This window comes from Tenebrio molitor, chromosome 5, assembly GCF_963966145.1.
Source record: "Tenebrio molitor chromosome 5, icTenMoli1.1, whole genome shotgun sequence".
Classification (NCBI taxonomy): domain Eukaryota; kingdom Metazoa; phylum Arthropoda; class Insecta; order Coleoptera; family Tenebrionidae; genus Tenebrio; species Tenebrio molitor.
In genome coordinates, this window is record NC_091050.1 from 3,867,320 (window position 1) to 3,891,542 (window position 24,223).

Below are 24,223 nucleotides of genomic sequence, written 5' to 3' on the forward strand. Positions count from 1 at the left end.
TATTCCTCTATAAATGTTGTTAAGACATGCTCTGCATATGAAGTAGGTATTAGCACTATAATAGGGTAATGTTCATAGTTGATTTTTTATGTTGGATGGTAATGGAAGGAACTATTGTAGAGATATAAACTGAGTGGGTGTAACATAAATATGTTATCAAATTGCTGATACACACTTAGTATTTTACATTTGAGTGAACTTTAATGACTCAGTTGGTGCATGGAAATTAATTTTCATCTAGGAGTTGTTAAGAGTTAAGTGAGTTAATTTTTCTTACATAATACAGGTGTACGTAATATATTACGTAGTGTTTAGAAGACAATTATGACAATGTTTAGTTCTCATTAAAACAATGTGTTTCACGTAAGAGTACGAACCTGACGAACTCAAAATGCTACCCAATATTCTATTTTCATTAGGAACTAGGTGTAAAAAATCATATTTTCACAAAAAGTAATAGTTTGGACATCCGTGAAATTTTTTAGATTTCCCCCTTGTTCACACATTTGCGGAAAAACTTGCGTTTAGACTTCGCCAGACTCGCACTCTTACGTGAAACATGTTGTATACTGCAAGTTTTTCACGTGTTGCCGTTATGGTTTATGCAATTTAAAGTTTTTAGGATTATGAGCATAATAATGACCAAAGTTTATTTACATAGGTACTTAAAACATAGGTACTTGAATTATTTTAATTTTAAAAGATTCTGGATTGTGCATATCGGTTACGTGAGCGTCGGATATGAGATTTTTTTATAGGATTTTTTTAAATAATTTCGTGAGGATCGAAATGGAACATGATTAAATGAGAAGAAATTTCATTCGTCATTTGAGTAGACTTCAATCCAGCAATTTATTAAACAATTACACTAAAGCTAATGCACTTTATCCAGGTAAAAATAATTGAGCGTGTAAATAAATTAAAAAACAAATAAGATTTTTTTATACTGTAGTTATCAGCTATTGTGTGTGGCAATAATACATATAAGAATGATTTGGGAATAAATTACCTATTATTTTTGTCGATTTTTTTTTAATCTATCCGTTTGTAATTAACACAAAAAAATAAAAAACAGAAAAATCTAGCGGCGGCTCGTGTCACTTTTAGATGGGGGCACAATAAGAATGTAGTTTTATTTAGATGGTGTACAGAAATCAGATGTGATCGTCGTAAGCACCTGAGAACAGTGAAATGATTTTTTTACGGTTTGTAGAATTCAACAACAATTATTTAGATCAAAGAAGCCTTTGAGATTTTTGAGGTATCTCCAAATCTATTTGAGGTCAGACGTTTAGATGCTCTGTATTTCTGGTTGCATACATTTGTTTCAATTTAAATTTGGAAATTTGTGCCGAAATTCGGCCAAACAGGGAACAGCGCTGTATGTCCATTATTCGTCATTGAAAACACAATTTTATGTTTTTTGAAATATAAACCATTTTTGCGTTAAAATTTGATTAATAGTGACAGTTGTTTGAAGTTTATGAACTGAAGTTAACAAAGATACGAAAAATCTGACACTGTCAAAGTCATAGCCCCTTATCTAAGTAATTGAATCGCTGATTGCAGAAAGGATACACGTCATGTTTTCTAGCATTTTGTGATTATTACTTGAAAAATCACAAAGTCTTAAGCGAGTAAAGCAAATATTTTGAAATACTGCTGAAAAGGATAGTGTTTCAATATGTATTTGATTTTTGATTGAAGTTCCATCAATTTATCATACGCAAGTCCCAAAAAAAGCAATTTTTTTGCGTGTCTCTCAAAATTTCTGTTCACTGACTTGTACCCTTTCTGCAATCAGCGATTCAATTGTTGATCGCAAGGTATTTGGTAAAAGCTGTAAATCATTCCTGGCGATAGTATTAAAGTTACTGCTAAGTAGACAGATTAAACAAAACACTTGTTTTACTTATCCACATCCGGGAAACTTAACTAATGATTGGCTGACATCATTTTTTTTTTGAAATGTCTAAAAAAATGTTGGCCAAGATTCCGTGTCCGGAATTGTAAATTTGGTTTTAAACATTTGCGAATTAATTGTCTACTTGACAGTACCTATCAAAAATTTTTCTACTATTTACAATGCCTCATTTAAGCGAAGTAGATAAAGGTAATGGAGTGTCCCCCCTAGAAAATGGTAGGACAATTATTATCTATGAATGTAGCGGCAGTGGGAAAAAGTAGGAAGTATTTAAAAATACATATAATTTGTTTAAATTTAACCTATTTAGTTATAAACTGATATACCGTCAAATAATTCTAACCTATTTCTGAAAAACCATTTTCAAACTACAAAAATGACAAAATGGAAAAAACGTGTAATTTTTTTTTACATTTCCGGCTTTTGTTTTAAATATTGAATTCTCACGTTTTACCACTCATGATTTTCTTCGGTCGATTTTTTAGAATTCACTATACCTACTTACGGTACCTATTCATGTTTCAACAAATTCACTAAAACTGCACCTCTATAGTTATTGGAATTTAAAGTTCTTCGACTTTGCCTTGCGTTTGAAACAACGCTGAGTCTCGACCTGTAGCCTTCGTCTAAAATTTACACAACAAATGTGACTAGATAAGTACTCATAATTTGATTGTCTGAACATGCCTTTGGTATACTAACTAACGCTGTAAAACATTTCGTTCACCACGGCGCGTTCTCTTGTAAAATGAATCTAATACAGTTGTCCCAGAACTCTAACGTCATAATAGTGCATTTAATTTCAATAATGAGAGAATTACTATTTGACATGTCGTACTGAGAAAATGACCGCCAAACCTACCTGTTTTGTAAATGCAGTCGGTTTACAAAATTTTTAGTGGCAGTTTAAAACTGTCGAGCAATTTGCTTCATTTATAAACCTAGCCGTTCACGATCTTTTTGGGACAGGGTTGGCTATGATTTTTTCTTTTCATGTTAGAGTAACTGACTCAGTGATGCAACGGATGTAACTTTTTTTTTCTGCCAATGTCTGTTCAACATTTTCTTGCCACCGCATTGCCAGATTTATTATTTTAATACATATTCGTAAGAAAGTAAATTATTAAATTATCAAGTGTGTAAAAATTGCAATCTCCATTATTGTAGTTTCAATTTGGTTGTAGGTCGTAAAATTTTATTGAATATTATGAGCGATTAACGGGCACAATGGTTGGGTTTGAAAAGGTTGGGAAGCGGCGTGTGCCGTTTGCCGTACAATGCAAATATACCAAATGTACAATACAACCCTGCTTAAAATATTACCTGCTAGTGGTAAACTAGGATTTATAAGCCCCGCAAGATCTTTACCTTAAAGTACCATAAAATTTTACGACCTACAACCAAATTGGAACTACAGTTCTGCTACAGTAAACAATTTCGTTGCCACAGAGGTACTGCCAACAACATGACTACATGGTCATGTGGTCATAGCTTCCCCTGACCCAAAAAGATCGTGAACGGCATATACATATTTTATAACAATAAAAGTCCACGTAATAAATTTAACCACCAATAGGATTCGTTAAAATAAACATTTTTTTAATTCATCATTTTTTCCGATTTCCGATTAAAAAAAATTAATATGTAAAAAATGTTTATTTTAAAGAGTTCTATTCGTGATTAAATTTATTACGTGGACTTTCACAACACCCGGTATCTACATGATTCAATTGGCGAATTGAGTTTTGTGGTTCATATGGTTACAAAAAATGATGTGACTGTATTTAATCAATTATAACAAATATAGGTATTTTCATTTTGTATGACTCAAAACAAACTCAATAGATAAGTTGAAAATTAAAATCAAGATAATATAATTTTTATTGATGTAACGTAGATTAATGTTCTTATCTTGTTTACAATTAGTTTCGTTTAGTGGCTCTAAATTTAAATATATATCAGATTTTGGATGGGCCGATTAAACTTTGCTCAGTTCAAGTCTTGCGATATTATTAGGTAATCTTTTCTATTGTTATGTTATTTAGAACGTTTTAACGTAACCTGACAATTATGTCATTCATTATTGAGTTTTTAAAAATTACGATATGACCAACGTACATTTTGTGTGGCTCAAATTACTTTTTATTTCCATGTTCTCACGTAAGGACATAAAAAATTGGTGATGCGGTTGAAAAATCGTATTTGAGATAAGGTCAGATTTTGATCGTACTACGTAGGTATACTACCTATCCCCAAAACATAAAGAAAAGTGGTTTTCCAAGTGGCCAACTGAAACTGTTGTAAATACATCGAGATGATTTTTTTTATCTCACTAAAGACTCCAGGTCTATTCATTTTATTTCTGATTACCTATGTAATTAATTCAACTGTATACCTTGAGTCTATCTCAAACATGTTAAGCAACGGTTTGTAACAATTGCACAATTGCAATTCCTATATTTCTTTACTCCAACGTGTATTTTTCCTATGACATATTCATTGTTTAGCTTTATTGTTGTGAACAATATATAGGTACCTAAACTTAAATTTAAGTCATCTTGATTTAAACACTTAATTCTGAAGCTTAGATTTTACGTGCCATTAAAGTAAACAAATATAATTGTCTTGGAGGTTTTAACTTTCAAAAGGTCTTAATTGAAAGTTATATCGTAATATATTTACGGCATTGTAAATCTATGTGTATTATCTCTGTCTTAGTAAATTGGAGTATCAATTTAATTGTTTATTATTGATTATTAAATTCTTGATGCTTAATTCTAATGAATGTTATATTAAAATATAAAACAAATCTTAATGGTTGTTACTTCCGTGATCTCGTTAGTTCCGTGTGTTTTTTAAAAATTAATTTCAGTACAGATCATGAGAATTAGGACAATAAAATTTTAAAATAAAAGTAACAAATCATTTTTCTTTTTTAAATGTAACTCATGATGAATCTCACCTAAAACGACAAACCTTTCCAGACATTCTCCAATTGATGTACCTCGGTACATTAACCAATATTTTCGTCCTTGTCTTTGTCTTTGTTTTCATCTACCATCTACTACTTGATGATATACATATTAAAAAATATTGTAGATAACTAGTTCATGTAAGACAAAATAATTTAAAGTGCGAGATCATGTTTTGACAATATTGATTTGTTTTCTTGTCTTCATTAGATAACAGTTTTTTTTGCCTGCCATTACTGAAGACAAAGGTTTTTAAAAAGACTTAACATAAGATGTAAATTGTTATAGTTCGGATCATTACACTTCAAATTAAAATAAGTATTTTTAGAAATATTACAGTTAAAAACATGTTTTTTAAGTTAAAATAATACATACATATATTCAAATTGTTAAATACTAGTTGTGATAAATTTATTTGAAGGACATAAATAATTAATTTTTAGATAGCTGTAAAATTCGTTATATAGTCGAGGTTTAATTATAATAATGTCCATAGTTTTAACTGTTTAAAAACAAATAAAAAAAAACGTACGGTAGTTATTCCAAAATAACTATTCAAAGTAAAATTATTATTAATGTAATAGTTAATGTGAAACATAAAATGGAGTTTTAACAAATTTAAAAAATATATATATTTTTTGTTCGACACTGTCAGAATTTAAGAATTTTCTCCCGTGTGAACGGATTTTGATAAATTTGACAACTTGTCAAAACGAAACGTCAAGCTAATTTTAAAGATTTTTGGCGATTTGGAGCCTTTAAAGGGCTCGTCGAACAAAAAAACCTTGTATTCAACTCGTGGACCTGGTCCACTCATGCCAAAAAAAGCCAAAATTACACACGAACTCGTTAAATAAATAACTATTAAATCTACATAATGCAAATGTAATGTTAACTGCATCACTAATTTCGTTAGGTTCATTATTACTCGTGAATCACGCTGTATACAAGTTCTTTATAATCATTGTATCAAGGATCGTACATATGTACCTATGATCCAAGTCTAAAATCGAGCCAACTAAGGAATGGTAAGGACAATAATTAAAGGACGTACACCGTGAAACATTTTCCAAATATTTTAACGTAACATGTGAATGCCCTGTTAACAATGTGGTCGCAATGAGAAATAAAAGTTAATTTACTATCAAGTAATATACCTCAATCAATATAACACAAATTTAATTTATAATCTGCCTACCTATTTATTACGAGTACCTACTCAGTCTTTCAAAATGATTGAAAAAAAAAACCTCGTTTTCAATATTATTCATTACACTTGGAAACTGCACTGTATCATAAATAAATAAATTTTTTGCTTGTACCTGAAAGTGTATTTTATTTATACAGGTGAATCCATCAACATTAATTGTATGTGTAAGTATAAATTTAAAACTTAATCAATTCACTTGGGTACTAACTTACCTACGGTTTGAAGAACAATAAAAATTTTATTACTTAAAATTAAATTAAAATTATTTTTTCTACTCCGTTCGCTAAAGTGCTACATTTTGCACTGACAAATAGTGTATAAAACGGCACTTTAAATACGATTGTTCATTAGTCACGCTTTGTTACGCTCGTGCCTAATAAAACTCGTAAAAAGGCGTGTTATAAAACTTGTACTAATTGCATAATATACATACCACGTATTTAAATTTACGCAATTTATGCTGAAAAATGTATTTGCTAGAAACATATTTTTCCGTTACTTTTCAAATGATAGCGAACATACAATCCTGTTATCATCACAACGTCAACGTCAACAGCTTTATCGTTCATCAGATATTAGATAAAGAAACTAATTTTCATTTTTAGCATTTGAACTGTATCAGTGGTGATCAAACTAGGTTGGAAAGTTAACACCCGATTTTCATGGTTGCGCTTACAGTTCCTTCTTCAAAAAATGAACCGCTGTAAGATACACTTTTTACTCCTACTATACTATTTTATTAGCGGTTAAGGTATTTAAAAATTGGCGCCACTCGTCGCGACGCTTTATTGAACCATTCCTTGAAGCTGTCAAAATCTACCGGCTTGTTTCATGGTGTGGATGTTCCACAACATGTCATATTGTGTTTTTGTCATTTTTTTAATCAGTTTCAAATTTACAACGTTCAAGATCGATTACATCACATGAAGTTAGCTAGTAATTTTTCGGTAATGTATAGCAATTATTACTTAATTAATGTATTTGTAGCAGTAAATAATTTTTAGCTAAATTAGACAGGGACGTTTCTTTAAAATGTTTAAAGGGTTTGTTTCTTAAAAATTCTATAGTTCAACATTAAACTCAAAAATAACTGTTATCACCATAAATACAATGTGCTAATTAATTTATTAATATTACGTGTTTATTCATTATATAAAGCAACATTAACACCATGCAATAATTGATCTTGAAATAAAAAAAGATTACTATCTGTCTACCTATACAAATTACTTGAAGCAAAATTTTGAGCAAAAATTTGTTTTTCTGTTCTTATGAGAAATGGGAATGAGATTCTTTTAGAAATGTGACAGTTATTTTTTTATTATAATTGTAGAGAGGCAAGTCTGTTTAACAATAACAGATGACAATTAAAATTGCAAAGTGTTTTCACGATGAAAAAAGATACTTTCATTTTTAAATTTAAGAGTTTTAATTCGTTTTATGTTTTATAAGTAGTATATTATGCAACAAGGTTGATAAACGCTTTTTTAGTCACGAGTTTTATTAGCCATGAGCGTGAGTAAAAAGTTTATAAACGAGTTGCATAAATGCATACTGTACACTGTACTTTTTCTACGAAACGAAACGTCAAATTACCAACTTGATAATATGTGTCCAAAAAATTGAAACTGTGTTTAAAGAAACTTTGAGCGTATTTAATATGCCGTAAACGCCCGAATGGCCATCAAGTCGTGACTAATGAACAATCGTACTTAAAGTGACGTTTTATACACTATTTGTCAGTGCAAAATAGGCACTTTGGAGAAGGGACTAGAAAAAAAATTATGATCAAAATCGATTGTGAAAAACAAGTCATCTGGTTTAACTTGAATAATTCAGCCGCAAGTGTCATTATTACGACAGTTATCATGAACGAAGATAAAAAAGTTTTGGTTTGAGAGGGGTTCTTATGTCAACCGTGTGTATCCCGTAGATATGGGGCAATAGCTTGTAATTCACAAATTCAAAGTTAGATTATGTGAATCTTAATCTGTAGTTATGTGTAATAATGTCCAGCCTTAACCACACGGGTTGGATCCTTTTGTTTTTCACGGCCGCTCTTGACTATACATTTTTTAAAGCATACGTTATTATGTAATTAATTAGGTACACTTAATTCTATACTCCGGTTCCGATTCATCGCTAATATTGGTCCACTAAGCTCTAAGAAACGATAAAGCAGCTTTAGAATAGTTTTTACCGAGTTAAATGCAGAAATAGTTGCCACTCACATATTGTACAGTATTGTCTATTTATTCAATTATAATTATTCTTCATTAGATATTTGGTAAATAATAGACGCAATGACGAAGTCCCAATTATTTAATACTGACTCGGAGTAATTTTTAAAAATATCTAAATAAATTCCTGATTCCTGGCCTGAAATTTCTTGCATTTTTCTTATACATATTATCAATTATCACTAAATATATGCATAGTTCGTATTTTGCAAATATGTATGTATTAATTAGGATAAATTAAGTTGGTAGGTTTATGATACATACGTGTCGGAAGATTCAAATTTCAATATTTATATTACTGATTATTATTTTATTATAATTAACTCTTACAATTACAAATATGTAATGCCTGAGTCGCTCCTATATTTTTGGAAACGGTAAAGATAAATAACTTTTTTTTTTCGGCTTCCCTACCTGGTAAACACACCTTTACCTTTCACTTTAGGTTGATTTCCCTATGGATATTGCAAATTTCTGGGGGATATTTACACCAGCGGTGGCACGCACGGTTAATTTTCTCTTTTTATAGTTACTTTACAATTAAAGTGTTCATACGTTACTTTAATTTAATCAAATACGGAAAATACAAATATCGGGTTGGCAGCTCTGTATGTCAAAAAGTTTGACATTTGTTATTTCATAAAAATCTGCAAAAGTGCAAAATAAAACATTCGGTCAGCCGAAAAGTCTAATACAAATTGTCGTACGGTAGGTATGTATTTTCCAGCGCGAAAAGTAGGTCTCAGACTCGAGGCGAAGCCGAGAGCTCAACTAATCAGGCCCTCGGCTTTGCTTCGAACCTGAGACCTTGTTTTCGCACTGGAAAATACACACACCCACCGTATACTAATGTAAATAACTAGGTATTGGTTAATACTCACATACTTTGGGAGCGTAAAATAAATAAGAAACAAAATTACTTCAATTTATATCGTTGATTTTTCCCTATTTGTTCTTTTGGCATATCTATTCCACCCAGTGGCGGCGCAAGAGGGGAGAACTCAATTTTTTTAAATAGTAACAGGACTTACATTTTATATTCTTTGAATGATCTCTTTATTCCCTATCTAATAATTAAAGCATTTTTCAAATCGCTTGATTAAAACAAAAAAGAATATCAGTAAATTTTGATGACATTGATCCACTTAGAGCGAGAATCAGACACGTAATTCGGTTCAAAGTCAACAAGTGTTAGTTTTTAAAATACATTTATTGTTATCTTTATAAATTTCACTCACTAACAAACCATTTTTAGTATATTATCAAATTTGAAGCTTTAATATCTGAGTCATACATAAGTACAGTCGCGGCCGTTGAAATCTCAGACAGGAAAGATTTAAACACTCCTTATAAATTCCGAAATTTGATTAGCGGAAACAGGATTTTCATCAAGGATTATAGTCAGTGTCAGTTTTTGACATATTAGGTCAGAATCGAGTGTAACTTTTGAAATGCCACAATTATGTGATTTGCAAAAATGTGTTAGACTGGCGGACGGTGTGAGTATAAGAGCCATTGCGAGATAAATTAATGTGGAAAAGGTTTGAGTGACATTTTGAGAAACGTCACTTTCAATCCCATTTACAAAGCCAAAAGTTTAGCGTTGTCAAAGTGTCTGAGTTTTCAACGGCCGCGACTGTACATTTAATTTCTTTTAGGCTAGGGCCACGCGAACGTTTTTCTGACATTTGACGTTCTAATATGTTTTCACGCATACTCACAGCTGGGATCTCCAGATCTCAGAGTCGCGCCTTGTACCCGAGATAAAGCACGTGGTTTTGGGCCACCTCGAGATATTTATAAGATGATCCGGCATCCAGATGCCTTATAATGCTCCCATCCACGAGTTCGATGTCGTCCCCTTTACTTACATGTACACCTTTACCTCGGCGAATGTGTTGGACATTGGACTGCACATTTGTCCAAACGGAATTCCACAACAGATGGGTGACCTTGATGTTCCTTCTTTAGACGGACCGGCCAGATAGATATTCTTTGGCATTTCTCAGTTCAACGGAAAAAGGCAGGAGTAACATGCAGAACATCAGGGAGCTCAAATAATTCCCTTGAAATACGCTCCTAGTATATAAAATGAACAAGATCAGTCAACCGGGATCATCTCACAATCTATGAGAGGACTTACGGGCCTCCTAACAGATGTAAATAAAATGAGCAGGTGCTAAATTTGATATTCCACATATTGCACCTACTGATTTATCAATAGGTCTCATGAAGTGGTTCACACACGTACCGGGTGTAGAATTGGTTTACGAGACATAGGATTTTACATGTAAAAATAAAGAGTTTCAATTATTGGCTCCCCTATTAGTTTTACGGCAAAATAGTTAAAATGAAAGTTGGAGAGAATTAAAATTACTGTCTAATTTCGGTCTTACTTTTTTTCTAACATCTTCTGGTACTGAAAGAAAGGCAAGAAAGGAGTTGACACAAAAACAGTAAAAAGTACTACTAAGCATGAAATTGTATTTCTTTCTTTAAATGTTATAATGGAGGATCTTTTTTAAGCAACTTCTAAGCAACATTTGCTTCAGGTTTCCCAGACCGATCAATTCCTGCCATAGAAACAATTCGAAGAACTGGAGAGAAGTTTGAGCATTTAATGGAAGTTACCTTTTCATTCATCATGTAGTCCTGTACGACTTCATTTGAAGGGCAAATTAAAAGACAATTAAATAATAGAGAAACCATCCGACTAATACATAGTATTTTAAAAGTCAAATTTCATGGCTAGTGCTACTTTTTTGTATTTTTGTGTTAACTCCTTTCTTGCTTTTCTTTCAGTACCACAAGATGTTAGAAAAAAACAAATAGTGGAATTACACACTATTTTTAATTCTCTCTAACTTTTATTTGAACTATTTTGGCATAAAATTATTAGGGGAGCCAATAATTGGAACTCTTTATTTTTACATGTAAAATCCTATGTCTCGTAAACTAATTCTACACCCGGTATACTTTTTCACGTAAAAAGGCGAAGATAGGTACGGTCGGTGGACAAATAAAACTGGGACACTCAAAATTTAATCTATGTAAATCAGACCCTTGAATTGTCAATATATTTGTCAGTGTCTGTATAATATGTCATACCAAAGTTAACCTATTTGTGATAAAGCCGTATTTAAACGATGCAAATTTGTAAATTTTGACTTATGTGATTGTCATTTTTGTCCCAGTTTTATTTGTCCATCGACTGTACAATCGCGGCCATCCAAAAGTGAACGATAGCTTGCGAAAATTTCCGTATTTTTCGTTAGATTAAATCAGACTGTATTCATTGGCGTTCGTGCAGCAGGCGTTACTATTTTAATAATAAAAAGTTGTAATAATAAAAATGAGACTGAGAAGTAATTAATACATTATTAAAGTGAAAGTAAACTTTAGTAAAGAAACCTTTCCAACACCTATTCGCACAGACAATTAAACTATAGTAAGACGTCGCATTGCTACCCAATTTTTGGAAACACGATTCCAGCGCGGCGCGAGCAGTTGGCCGAACTAATTTTATAAAGCATGCTTGATGGAGTTGTTTAAATTAATAATTTTGTCCTCATTTAATATTAATTTCAAATGTAAAATGTCTTTAAAATGCACAACGTTTTATTAATTATAAGAAAAATTAACAATAAATGAATTAAATTAAAAACTAGAACCAAAACTAAAATTAAATATTCAGAAAATCCCCATTTTCTTCGTAAGTAACATGTCTTTGACGATTTTTTTTAATTCTCTTCTTACGTCCTGTAGTTTTTTTTTTATAAATGACCAAATTGATTGATGCATCCAACAATTTTGTTTTAATTTCCAGAAAATGGCTTTTACGAGTACATATAAACCCTGAAAATTAATTTTTCGTTCTAAGGCGATACGTAATTTCTTTCCAATACTTCTTTTATTCAAAAATACACTTAGATCGTAAATTTTGGCAACACAACACACAACTCTTCTGTTATACATATATACATAGTGGGTCGATAAAAACGGTACCAATTTTGTACGCTCATATTTTCCCGAGTTATTATCTGTTTTTAATGAGTAATATACCAGTGAAAACCTCATTATTTATAGAAAAGATTGTTGTTGTCCAGAACTCAAAAATTGTGCGTTACAACATGAAGACATGCAAATATGTAGCTTCTGCAATTGGGGACGGACAAAGACGATTACAAATGATAGCTAATATAGAGATAGAGATAGAGATATATTGAGATAGGTAATCTTCAAAACCAGAATTTTTGCATGTCTTCATGTTACGACGCACAACTTTTGAGTTAGGACTATCTCTGCACAGCAAGAGGCCTTCATCTTTTCTATAAATATTGGGTTTTTCACTGGTATATTAATCATTTAAAAAACTTAATAACTCAGGAAGATATGAACGAACAAAATTTGTACCGTTTTTTTCGGCCCACTGTGTATTTTAGTTTCAATTTTAACTTGTCATGCTCCTTAAAAGAATAGGTACCGGGGGCGCACACTATTGTTTGGTTTCTTTTTGTCTTGAATTGAAACTGAAAGTATAACTTTATTAAGAAGTTTCATCACTTAAGTTTTTACCTTTATAAATTACGTAGCAGATTCACAAATTGCCCAAAAAGTAGAAAATGTTATTTTTTTCCTTTCTTTATTGTTTTCTTATTGACAATTTCTCAATACTGAAAACGTTTGCTATTGTAATTACTTTCATTTAATAAATGGCACTAATTCCTACCTTTTTATTCACAGAAAGTCTTATATCTTTAATAAGTACATTTTTATTTTTTTCAGAAAAGTGTCACATTTGACAAATATTTTTTGACTCTTTTAAATACAACCGTAATAATCGAAATTTTACGAATAAATACGACGGAGTGTTTTGGCCAAATGCGTGCGGAGCAGCACTGTCGAAGCTATTCCAACATTATTATATGGGATTGAAGTGTCTTACTATAGTTTAATTGTCTGTGCCTATTCGCATTGGCTGTTTTCTTGCCAACCCCTCTTTATATTGAAGATGCAAGTCTTACTGCAATGTAATTCTCTCGCCACAGCAGCCAACGACCAATTTTCTTCTAGCTTTGCAATAGCCCTAGCTGTCTGCATCGGAGAGATGTGGCATTAAAAAAAAAATAGTTTCAATAAATTTTTTATCGTTAGTGTCAAACTTTGACATTTTAGGACGCCTATAATTTATAGTATTTTACATTACAAGCCAGGTAAAATGGTTTTTACTGGCGAATGGAGGATATAACTGACGAGTCGAAGACGAGTCAGTTACCTCCTTGAGCCAGTAAAACCAGTTACCTGGCGTGTCTTGTATAATATTTTATTTGTTACTAAATTGTAAACAACTAAATAAAATTAAAAATGATCAAATTCTGTTTTCTTCCAAATTATTGCTCAAAACTCAGAAACCTTAGAAGTACAATTACTATGACAACGCGCCGTTTGTTCAAATTGTTTATTTCCGTCAAGATTTTTTCTCAAATGAACGTGCCAGAAGAAATCAAAAAGGAAGCTATAAACGTGGCTTCCAGTTTACTGCCAGCGAAGTCTTTAGCAAGATATGAACGAGAATATGAAGAATTTAAAAATTGGCAGAAAAACAATAACGTAACTGGTGTAACGGAAGACGTTCTTTTGGTGCATCTTCACCAACTATCAGACAAATTTAGCCCCAATTCTTTGTGGTCGAAATGGTCCATGTTAAAAAGCTGCCTGGAAATTAAAGAAAATGCTGAAGTTCGCAGGTTTGTTTTCCTATTACAGACGTTGTCAAAAAAAGTGATATTTTAACTTGACATTTGTAGATTTCATAAGGTAATTGCTTTTCTCAAGAGAAAGAATGAGCGTTACGTGCCGAAGAAGGCAAGGGTTTTAACAAAAGAGCAAGTGGAAAAATTTCTTGTTGAAGCTCCTGATGACTATTGGTTGTTATATAAAGTGATTACAATTTTTGGAATTTTTGGTGCTTGCCGGTGTGACGAGCTTCTCTCGTTGACGGTGAAGGACGTAGAAGATGTTGAGAAATATATTATCGTCACTTTACGGAATACAAAGAATTTAACAACAAGGAGATTTACGATCACAGATGAGGGCTGCAGTTTTCAACCTTGTGTTTTGTACAGAAAATATGCAGCTCTTCGTCCTCGTCAAGCAGACCAATTACTTTTCTTTTTTCCAATGACGAGCGAATTCACTTCCGCCTCAGGAATGTTCGACATTAGCGGAAATTCTAATTGTACATTTAATTTTAATTTGTATGAAACAAAGAAATAAAAATGTTCAAATGTTAAAAACGCTACTATCCTTTCCAAATTTCAAATTTCTCTACTAACTTGTTAAATTCATAACTGGTCTGCTGTCAATTTAACGCTACTAGCCAGTTAAAATGACTTTTCAACGTCAAGTGACAGTTCGAATAAATGACGTTTACAATTTAGTAACAAATAAAAGTAAATATCAAACTATAAAAAAAAACGTTCACTTTTGGATGGCCGCGATAGTACATACTTAAAAAGTGAATAAACAGTGAAACAATGATCGTCGAACAAATTTCACAATGAGAAGTTATTAAATAGTTTCGAGTGAACTCATATAATTCTTTTTCCATTCGCCTTCTCCTATGTTAATAAGAAATCTCAACCTAATTCACATTTCGCCGTTCATTACACTTTGCACTGTTTTCACAAGTGACTACGGTAGGTACTCCTTATCCGATACAGCACCGATTCCGTATTGATCACTCCCCTGTTATGTCGCTTTACGTTTTGTCCACAAGCCGAAGATATCGTTAATATTATTACCAAACATTGTGTATAAAATAATATGTAGCCGTTAAATAACGATATAATTTTTCAGTAGGTAATTAATTACCAAAAGATTATTATAGTCCAGTAGTTATCATGGTATAGATTTCACTTTCCCACAAATTCAGGTAGATTTGACAATAATTTTTGCGTCAGTTTTCGTATCCCACCTCCACCCAGTTAATTATCTACATTTTTTTCTAATGATAAAAAAAGCGTGGATATGAGAAATGTGATCTTTGGACTGATACGAAAACTATGTCAACAGATTCTGATAAGTTTTTGCACAATATTTCTTCAACTTATAGGCCAGTATTTCAGTTGTAAATCAATAATCTTGACGTTGTCCACACTGATATGTAATAAAATTTGCTTGGTGGAACCATTGTTTACCTACATCATAGTCTAAACTGAAATTTTTGAATCTACTTTCAACGCCTAATACTAAGCCGAAAAAACGGTTTAGTGAAGTTAGTACTACGTAGTACTTTGCTACAAAGATTATATGTATTATATGACTGGATAATGTGCTAAATAGCTTATTGTTTTCGAATGTACTCGTAATTCGTTACCTGGAATCAATTCCATGTCTCCTAATAATTTGTAATGATTGCGAAATTGTGAATATAGATATTTTACTGCCTCTTGTTTGTTTAATTCATGTTATAAATTACGAAACTGTTGTTTTTTCTAACTTTGCGAGAATCGTCTAGATAGATTACCTAAAAACATAATAACTCTACCGTCAGCTTGTCAATGAAAATGGTTTTTTGATCCATCCCTAATCTCAATCTGTTTCCTGTTACAATAAGTTTACTTTTAACCTTATCTAAATTACTAGAAAAACTTATCTTTAAATAGGTAGGTACGTTATACAGTGTGATTTTGACAATTGTGCAGATATTTTAACCTGAGGTAGTACGTATTAAAAGAAGGCAAAATAACGCATCTTGCCTTATACAAATGTTAATGGTTTACAAGAGAATCAAAGGAATCCCTTTGTTTAGGAATCCCTGAAAATTTCTAAATTTTGTGGGCAGTTTTGACGTACTCTACGTCCAACCTATAGGTCTATGATCCAACCTAAAAGGTCAAGTTTTTATCTCATTTAAGGTTATGTTTGATTTATGAGAAACAATTTTCAAAATCACCCTGTATATGTACAATATCTTTAATTTTTTTCTACATTTCGCCACAGTTAACAAAATAATTCCAAAAATATCCTAAAATCATTCCAACATGCAGTTTGATGTAGGTAAGTCAAGAACCTACGACAAATATTGAAGAAAAGAAAACATTCAGTTTTAGTTAACACTGCAATATCTCCTCTAAAATCGCCGTCAAAAAAAAACAGATAATGTAGGTACAGTTGCGGCCGTTGAAATCTCAGACAGGAAAGATTTAAACACTCTGTATAAATTCCGAAATTTGATTAGCGTAAACAGGATTTTCATCAAGGATTATAAAGTCAGTGTCAGTATTTGATATATTAGGTCAGAATCGCGCGTAACTTTTGAAATGCCGCAATTATCTGATTTGCAAAAATGTGTTTGACTGAGGGACGGTGTGAGTATAAGAGCCATTGCGAGAGAAATTAATGTGGATAATGTTTGAGTGACATTTTGAGAAACGTCACTTTCAATACCATTTACAAAGCTAAAAGTTTGGCGTTGTCAAAGCGTCTGAGTTTTCAACGGCCGCAACTGTACAATTTCGGCCAAGGAATTTCGTCAGTTAGTTTACTGTCAATTCGAAAAAACTTTAAAGTCATTATGACTGACATTCAAAATTTTTGTGACAGAAATTCTGTCACGCACAATAAAAATCAAAATGACAACAGTAACGTTTTTGACATCCAAATCAAAAATTCCAATGTGGGGTTAGAAATATATAAAACCTGTTTTACAGCTAATGTCAGTTGAACGACAACGACTACGAAATTCCGTGGCCGTGACTGTACTTGTATCTAATTTAGAGAAATTAAAAATGAATGACTTCAGAAATGTGGTCTAGAATTTTTTTATCTCACTGAAAGATTAAAAATCAAAAAAGGGTATGCGACCACGCAATTCAGAATGAAAGTATTAAGTAACTATTTAAGGAACAATGGCTGGAAATAAACGTACCCGAACTGATCATAAGCGTTTGTGATGAAGATGATTTGTGATTTTGATTAATTATAGTGATTCAGAATAAAATAATGAAATTAGGGTAGTAGTTATAATTACTTTTAGTGCCGACATTCTCCTCCCTATTACGTCGTCCATGCTCTGACATTGATAAATTATTTTTATGACATTAAACAACTTTTGTTTTTGTCAAGAAATTTGAATTAGTTTAAGGTGTGCTAAAAATGTCAGCCCTTAAAAGACAATGTCGGTTAGCAATTATTATGACATGTACGAATTGTAGGATATCTTCACAAAAATATTTTTTTACAGACTACCATCGAATGGTATGGAAACCAGCGAACGTCGATGGAAGGTGCCATCGGTGTTCTGGCTGCCTCTTATCATCTGTGGCGTTTTATTATTCGTAGTGGACGTCTTCCAGTCCCAGTACACCATGATTCCCACAAGACTGGCAAATGGGGAACTTTTCATTGATCAAGATTCGCTCAAAGGCTTTTTGATCAAAACTCCTGGCTGTCGAATTCCTTATATGGACCCGTACGACCATACCATAAAAAAGTATATTCATAAAGAAAAGAGACCAGTATGTAACGATGGCGTTCCGGCTTTATTCGAATCAAATCTTACTTCAGTATTCATGTTAAATTCATCATTAACCAATTACACGGATCAAGATATAAGTTTAGTCAATTGTTGCTACCAGCCGTTTTACAGAGACGAACCCACTGGAAGTGATGGTGATAACAAAATTAAGTTTGCAGAGAAGTGCATTCCTTTTAATATCACTGCTGAAATTACGGATGAATTTATTAAAGTCACTTGCCACGTAAATAACACTGTTATTTACAATGATTTTTTCTCATTTGTACCGATTAAAACAGAAAAGACAAAATTTGAGATTACACCTCTAAATATTTTAATTATTGGTATAGACGCAGTTTCTAGACTAAATTTTCATAGACAAATGCCCAGAACTGTAGAATATTTAAAAAACATTACGGCAGTGGAATTGCTAGGTTATAATAAAGTTGGTGATAACACTTTTCCCAATTTAATGCCGGTTTTAACTGGTCTTTCAGAAGATCAACTTCAGGATTTATGTTGGAATGAGGACAATAAAAAGCGTTTCGACAAATGTCCTTTCATCTGGAAAGATTTTAAAGCTAAAGGTTTTGCTACGTCATTTGGCGAAGACTCGTCTTGGATGGGAATTTTTAATTATATGAGAAAGGGATTCACGCAACAACCTACTGATTATATGTGGGGAGCTTTCAATAGAATATCAGAAAATCAAATCGGAAATTCACACAATATGAACGTTCAGGAGTGTGTAGGTGCCAGAGAAGTATATAAGGTATTTTTAGATTATATAAAAAATTTTGTAATTAAGATGGATTCAGAAAAAATTCCTTATTTTGCTTTTTATTGGGGTGCAAGCTTAACTCATGACTATTTGAACAAACCAAATTTGGGTGATAATGATTATTACAATTTGTTAAAAAATATCAAAGATAACGGACATCTGAACAATACTGTGATGATTGTAATGAGTGATCATGGAATTAGATGGGGCGATATTCGGCAAACGTATCAAGGACGAATGGAGGAAAGGCTCCCTTTCATTTTCATGGTGCTGCCAGAATGGTACAAAAGACAATATCAGGACGCCTACAATAATTTGTTGAAAAATTCGAGACGTTTAACAACTCCATACGATTTATACGAGACTTTAAAAGATTTATTAAATCCTTTCGTACTAAACCACGATTTTTTGCAAAAAAGATATCGAGACAACTCTTCACGTGGATATAGTTTATTTAATGAAATTAGTCAGAAAAGAACTTGTGAAAGTGCCGATATCGCTAGTCATTGGTGCACATGTCAACAGAGTATGGAAATAGAGAAAAATAATACTATGGTTGTTGAAGGTGCGACTTTTGCCGTGGATTATATGAATCAACAATTAGATGGATACGCCCAATGTTCAAATTTAACATTAAACAACATAACCGACGCTAGAATAATGTCCCACGGTGATCACATTTTAAATGGGAACGACGTTAAAGACTACACGATTGTTTTACAAACCGTACCTGGAGAAGGAATTTTTGAAGTTACCCTGAGAAATACAGTGGGATTCAATAAAACAAATCAATTTGAAGTTATGGGCACAATCAGCAGATTAAATTTATACGGGAAACAAAGTTCTTGTATTACTGATTTTCATTTGAAATTGTACTGTTTCTGCAAAAGCTTATTAAGTAACTAAAATTATTTTACAAAGTATCACGTTCTGTTTACAAGTTATTCTAATTAGATTTAAATTATAACCTGTGATGTTCTGTACAAGTATCTCTGATCAGCAACCATCGTATTGTTATTTTAACATGTAACATTCGTTAAGTGTTGTGTATAATTAGAAACTTGTGTATGAAGACATAAAAGGCAAATAAGTTTTATGTCTTTTTACCTCTGTATACCTGATTCTAGTTATTCGTTTTAATGTCTAGCTAATAAGAAATGATATGTGATATAGAATGATAAATTGTTTTTATTGAGCTTTGTGTACAGGTAAAATTATTTTAAATAGTAATTGTTATTAATTACTGTAGTCATTTTTATAACGTGTTTTCAATAAAAATTTGTTTCCAACTTTGTTTAATTTACAATGAAAAGTTTGCAGACGCTGATAAAAGTTTTTCGTTATGATTATCATTAGGGCCCGGATTTTAGGCAAAATGGACTATTTTTATTTTTTAAGGCACATGTATGAAACTTGTCTATAAATGATTTCTGGCTTAATTAGAGTAATTAGAGCCATATTTGATTCTGCCTATTCGGCCTAAAATGCCCTTTAAATACCTATTTTACCTTTTAACTGCCTGAACATGCCTAAAATGACCAAAAATCAATTTCATTTTTGCGGTTTTTTCCCAATTTTCGAATTCTGGGAAGTTTACGGTATTGAAAATGTAAAAGTGGTACCTCAATAAAATTTACAATGCTTTATGATTTTAAAATTTAAGGAGATGTAATTACTGAAATGTACAAAGTGCAGTACAATACAGGAATTACTTTTTCGCTTTTACGGTTGGGACCATGATGTCAGCGGTAAATACTCCGACAATACCTAAGTACCACAAACCATTAGACTGGACTGGCATAAATTACAGAGTTTATCTGTTTGCCTCTGTTCGAAGGGGTGCAGGTATACGCGGTCTAATGTTTTCTGATACTTAGGTATTGTTAGAAGCTTTAACGTTTATAAAATGGTCCTTGCCATAAAAACGAAAATTAAAATCCCGAAGTGAAACAATAAGAGAAACCTTAAGGGTGTCATTTTCTAAAAATTTAAGAAATATAAAATTAACCATCTCCTCTGAAATTTAGTGGGAGACGTAAATATAAGCATTACAAATTTGTCATTTCTCGTTTACTTTATCTCCGTGCAGTGGTCGTGTTTCTTGTGAACCTGTTTAAAGTGAACATAATGCCGAAACAAAAAATTAGTTTACGCGAAAAAATATTACAGTGGACAAGCAAGAAAGATTTATATGAAATAAAATCAACCCGAGAAATGTTTTGTAAAGCTTGTGGTAAACTGGTAAGTTAAGCATAATTAAAAATATGTCATTTTATATTTTTTACTTATTTGAAAATTTTATTTTTTGTAGTTTATATGCGAAAAAAAATGTCACTTGCAACAGCATGAGCAAACGGCCATCCATAAAGAGAACATTATGACACCGCTTCGGCAAACGTTGCTGACACAGAACTTGGAGGAATCGGCAAATAGTACATTCAATATGGAACTTTGTAACGTCTTTTTAGCTGCCAATATACCATGGCACAAACTACAAAATCCTGCGTTTCAGAATTTTCTGACAAAATATTGTGGTAGAAAAATTCCGGATGAGTCTACTTTACGGAAAAATTATTTACCAAAATGCTACAAAGATGTATGAACATACTATCTTTTAATATTTAATTTAAAATTATTTTTCCAACGTCAAGTCTGAAAATGACATTTCCATCACTCAATTTAGAGATGAAAGTAGGCGTTTGCATCACATGTGAGGAAAGTAAATCACTTCCCTCACTAGTGGGGAAAGTAAAAAAAAAATTGATCCCCATTTAGGTATGTACATACTTTCTTTAAAATAACGTTCAAATATACATATATATACATTTGTAAGAATTCTTTATTAACAATTAGCACTTACAAAGATACTTAACTTTTTTATCAGTATTATAGAAATTAAATGTACAATTTTTTACACGAATTAAAACTCCAAATGTTCCTGATTTTTTTTTCTAAATAACGTGTCGGTACAGAGCTTGACGTTGACGCCAAACTAGCGCTTCTTACTACTTGTCTCCATCTCAGTAACGCATTGTATTCCTTTCCGTAGCGTGCTCGAGATTTTATAGGTAATAATTCCAAAGATACCTACAGGTCGACCAGAACAGCTTGGCGAGTGACGCAGTGGACTGAAATCCCTCCCATTAGCGGAGCGCACTTGTCTGTTGGGTCTGGAAGTGTTTAGATCGTGTACTAACGGGCGAAAATCAGCGCTTCAAGCTTCAAGGGAACAGCATGTCCGGGCTGTTTTGAGCAGATTTGCTTCATTGAGTGTACCGTACCTACAACCATAGCCATATCCTTGTCTTACAGAGGCTCGCTCGTTTCCTCTTGTGCGCATCTCATACGCCAAGCTATTCTGGTCAAGCTGTACTTCGCTGCTTCTTTAATTTCTGGATTTGGTAAATTTACAACACTATCTTCTACTTCCATCACTATTTGTTTAGTAAATTCTGAGTAATTTTCAAGTTTTGGTAAAAACACGACTTGACATTCATTAATTAAATTTTATTGTTTACTGTGAGCATGGAAACGTGATTTTCAAATTTTACTTCTATGTTGATTTGCATAAAATAATAAATTGATAATACCTATGCAAGATAAACCGAAAGCTCTTGACGTTGGAAAAAATAGTATGTTATATACGTGAGGAAAGGTCCATTGCTAAACTTGAATGATTAGATCAACTCGCTATCGCTCGTGATCCAATTGTCATTCTCGTTTAGCAATGCATCCCTTTCCTCACTTATATAACAATATACTATTTCACTTTTAGACTATTGACCGCATTCGGAATGAGCTGGATCCTTTTAACATATGGGTTTCAGTTGACGAAACAACAGATGCACTTGGGCGATATGTGGCGAATTGTCTGGTTGGGAAACTTTCAGAAGATGAACCTGGAAAATCTTATCTTTTGGCGTCTAAACAATTAGAAAGAACAAATCATGAGACAATAGCTAGATTCGTAAATCAATCTTTAGGTAAGGGTTTTTCACTTTTTTAAATTTATTTTGATTTAAAATTTCTATGCGTAGAAATCTTGTGGAGTACCAGAGTTGTTGCTGAAAAGTTTCTTTTGTTTGTAACGGATGGAGCACCATATATGATAAAATCTGGTAGACACCTTAAGGTGTTTTATCCAAAAATTGTGCATGTCACATGCTTAGCGCATGCTTTAAATCTAGTGGCTGAAAAAATTCGCTATCAATATGAAGATGTGGATAATTTAATTTCGAACGTGAAAAAAATTTTCGTTAAGGCACCTTTGAGAGTTGAAATGTACAAAGAAAAACTAAAAGAAATGCCACTGCCTCCACAGCCAATTTTAACACGATGGGGAACATGGCTTCAGGCTGCTATGTTTTACAGCGAACACTTTGATTCCATTAAAGAAGTAAGTATATAAAAGATAAGCAAATTAATTGATTGTTAAACTGTTTTTAACTACTCACAGGTTGTCATGTCCTTTGATGGAAGTTCTGCTGTTGCTATTCAAAAAGCACAGTCTATAATGAAGAAACCCGGAATAAAAAACCAATTAATTTATGTTCGCAGTAATTTTAAAATAATCTGCGAAAGTATTACTCAATTGGAAAAAAATGGGTTACCTTTAACCGATTCAATCAAAATTGTTGAAAACGTATTTACCTCCCTAAAAAAATCTCCAGGCCCTGTAGCAGCAGTAGCATTAAAAAAACTTGAAGATGTTACTGAAAAAAATCCTGGATACAAATTTCTTCTAGAATTGGCAAGAATTTTTAGAGGTGAAGATGTGCCGGAACATGACACCAAAATGGAAGAAATTTATTACAAATTTGCGCCCATTACCTCTTGCGAGGTAGAAAGAAGTTTTTCAAAATATAAGTCCATTTTGGTGGATAACCGACAATGTTTTAAAGTAGAAAATTTAGAGCAATATCTTGTATGCAATGTAAATACGTAACAATGTAAATAACTAACAAACTTGTAGTATTGTATATTAATTAATAAAAAATAATTAGTAAATATCTTGTTGTGTGTACCTACTTAAAACTTTAAAAACACATTTTTTAATTTAATTAACCACAACTTTAAGGACCTAGTATGGCTTATTTTCAGTTTTTAAGGGACTATTTGCAGTAGTTTAAGGGACTATTTTAGGCACCTATTTCCGACTTTTTAATTGCCTAAAATCCGGGCCCTAATTATCATCATTGACCAGTAGGTACCTACTCTAAGTGACGATAATGTCGGCAAGTGTAAAAGATAACACGGTTAGGGACACGGAATTTTGGGCATCATTTTTCTGTCACTTCAGATAATTGCGATGTAAATCACTCTTTATTGTCAACGTGATACTTAAAAGTCAAATTTTGAAATTCATTTTCTGTTCACGTCATTCGCATGTCAATCAAAATCGTCGCAAACGGAAAAATAATGTAGGTAAAGCCTATTTTACATTTTTTGACAGTGATGCCCGAAATTCCGTGTCTCTAACTGTACAATGGCAGACAAAAAATTTCGTCCACAACTGTCATTCCACTCACGACTCACGTATGCTGTAAAGCAGCCTTTAGGAACGAATAACCTCACTT

The 24,223-nt window shown here is 32.3% G+C and overlaps 1 protein-coding gene and 2 long non-coding RNA genes across 5 annotated transcripts; 2 read left to right on the forward strand and 1 right to left on the reverse strand.

Annotated features, from left to right (window-relative positions):
• Window positions 1-123: 123 nt before the first annotated feature.
• Window positions 124-19,936, forward strand: LOC138130142 (uncharacterized). 3 transcript variants are annotated; one of them, XM_069046530.1, is made up of 2 exons: window positions 124-258; window positions 17,594-19,936. In XM_069046530.1, exon 2 carries the CDS (start codon window positions 17,610-17,612, stop codon window positions 19,551-19,553), a length of 1,944 nt encoding a protein of 647 aa, XP_068902631.1. In that variant the 5' UTR covers window positions 124-258; window positions 17,594-17,609; the 3' UTR covers window positions 19,554-19,936. The 3 variants fall into 3 exon arrangements, with proteins under 3 accessions (XP_068902631.1, XP_068902630.1, XP_068902632.1); XM_069046529.1 differs by lacking the exon at window positions 124-258 and adding an exon at window positions 6,650-6,809; XM_069046531.1 differs by lacking the exon at window positions 124-258 and adding an exon at window positions 6,903-7,053.
• LOC138130156 (uncharacterized) lies at window positions 11,947-13,164 on the reverse strand. Its single transcript, XR_011159510.1, has 3 exons — window positions 13,076-13,164; window positions 12,922-13,019; window positions 11,947-12,875 (listed from the first exon to the last, which is right to left on the reverse strand). It is a non-coding gene; the product is annotated as an uncharacterized lncRNA (long non-coding RNA).
• A 2,492-nt stretch (window positions 19,937-22,428) lies between the features above and the next one.
• On the forward strand, window positions 22,429-23,654 carry LOC138130155 (uncharacterized). Its single transcript, XR_011159509.1, has 3 exons — window positions 22,429-22,630; window positions 22,685-23,043; window positions 23,104-23,654. It is a non-coding gene; the product is annotated as an uncharacterized lncRNA (long non-coding RNA).
• Window positions 23,655-24,223: the final 569 nt, after the last annotated feature.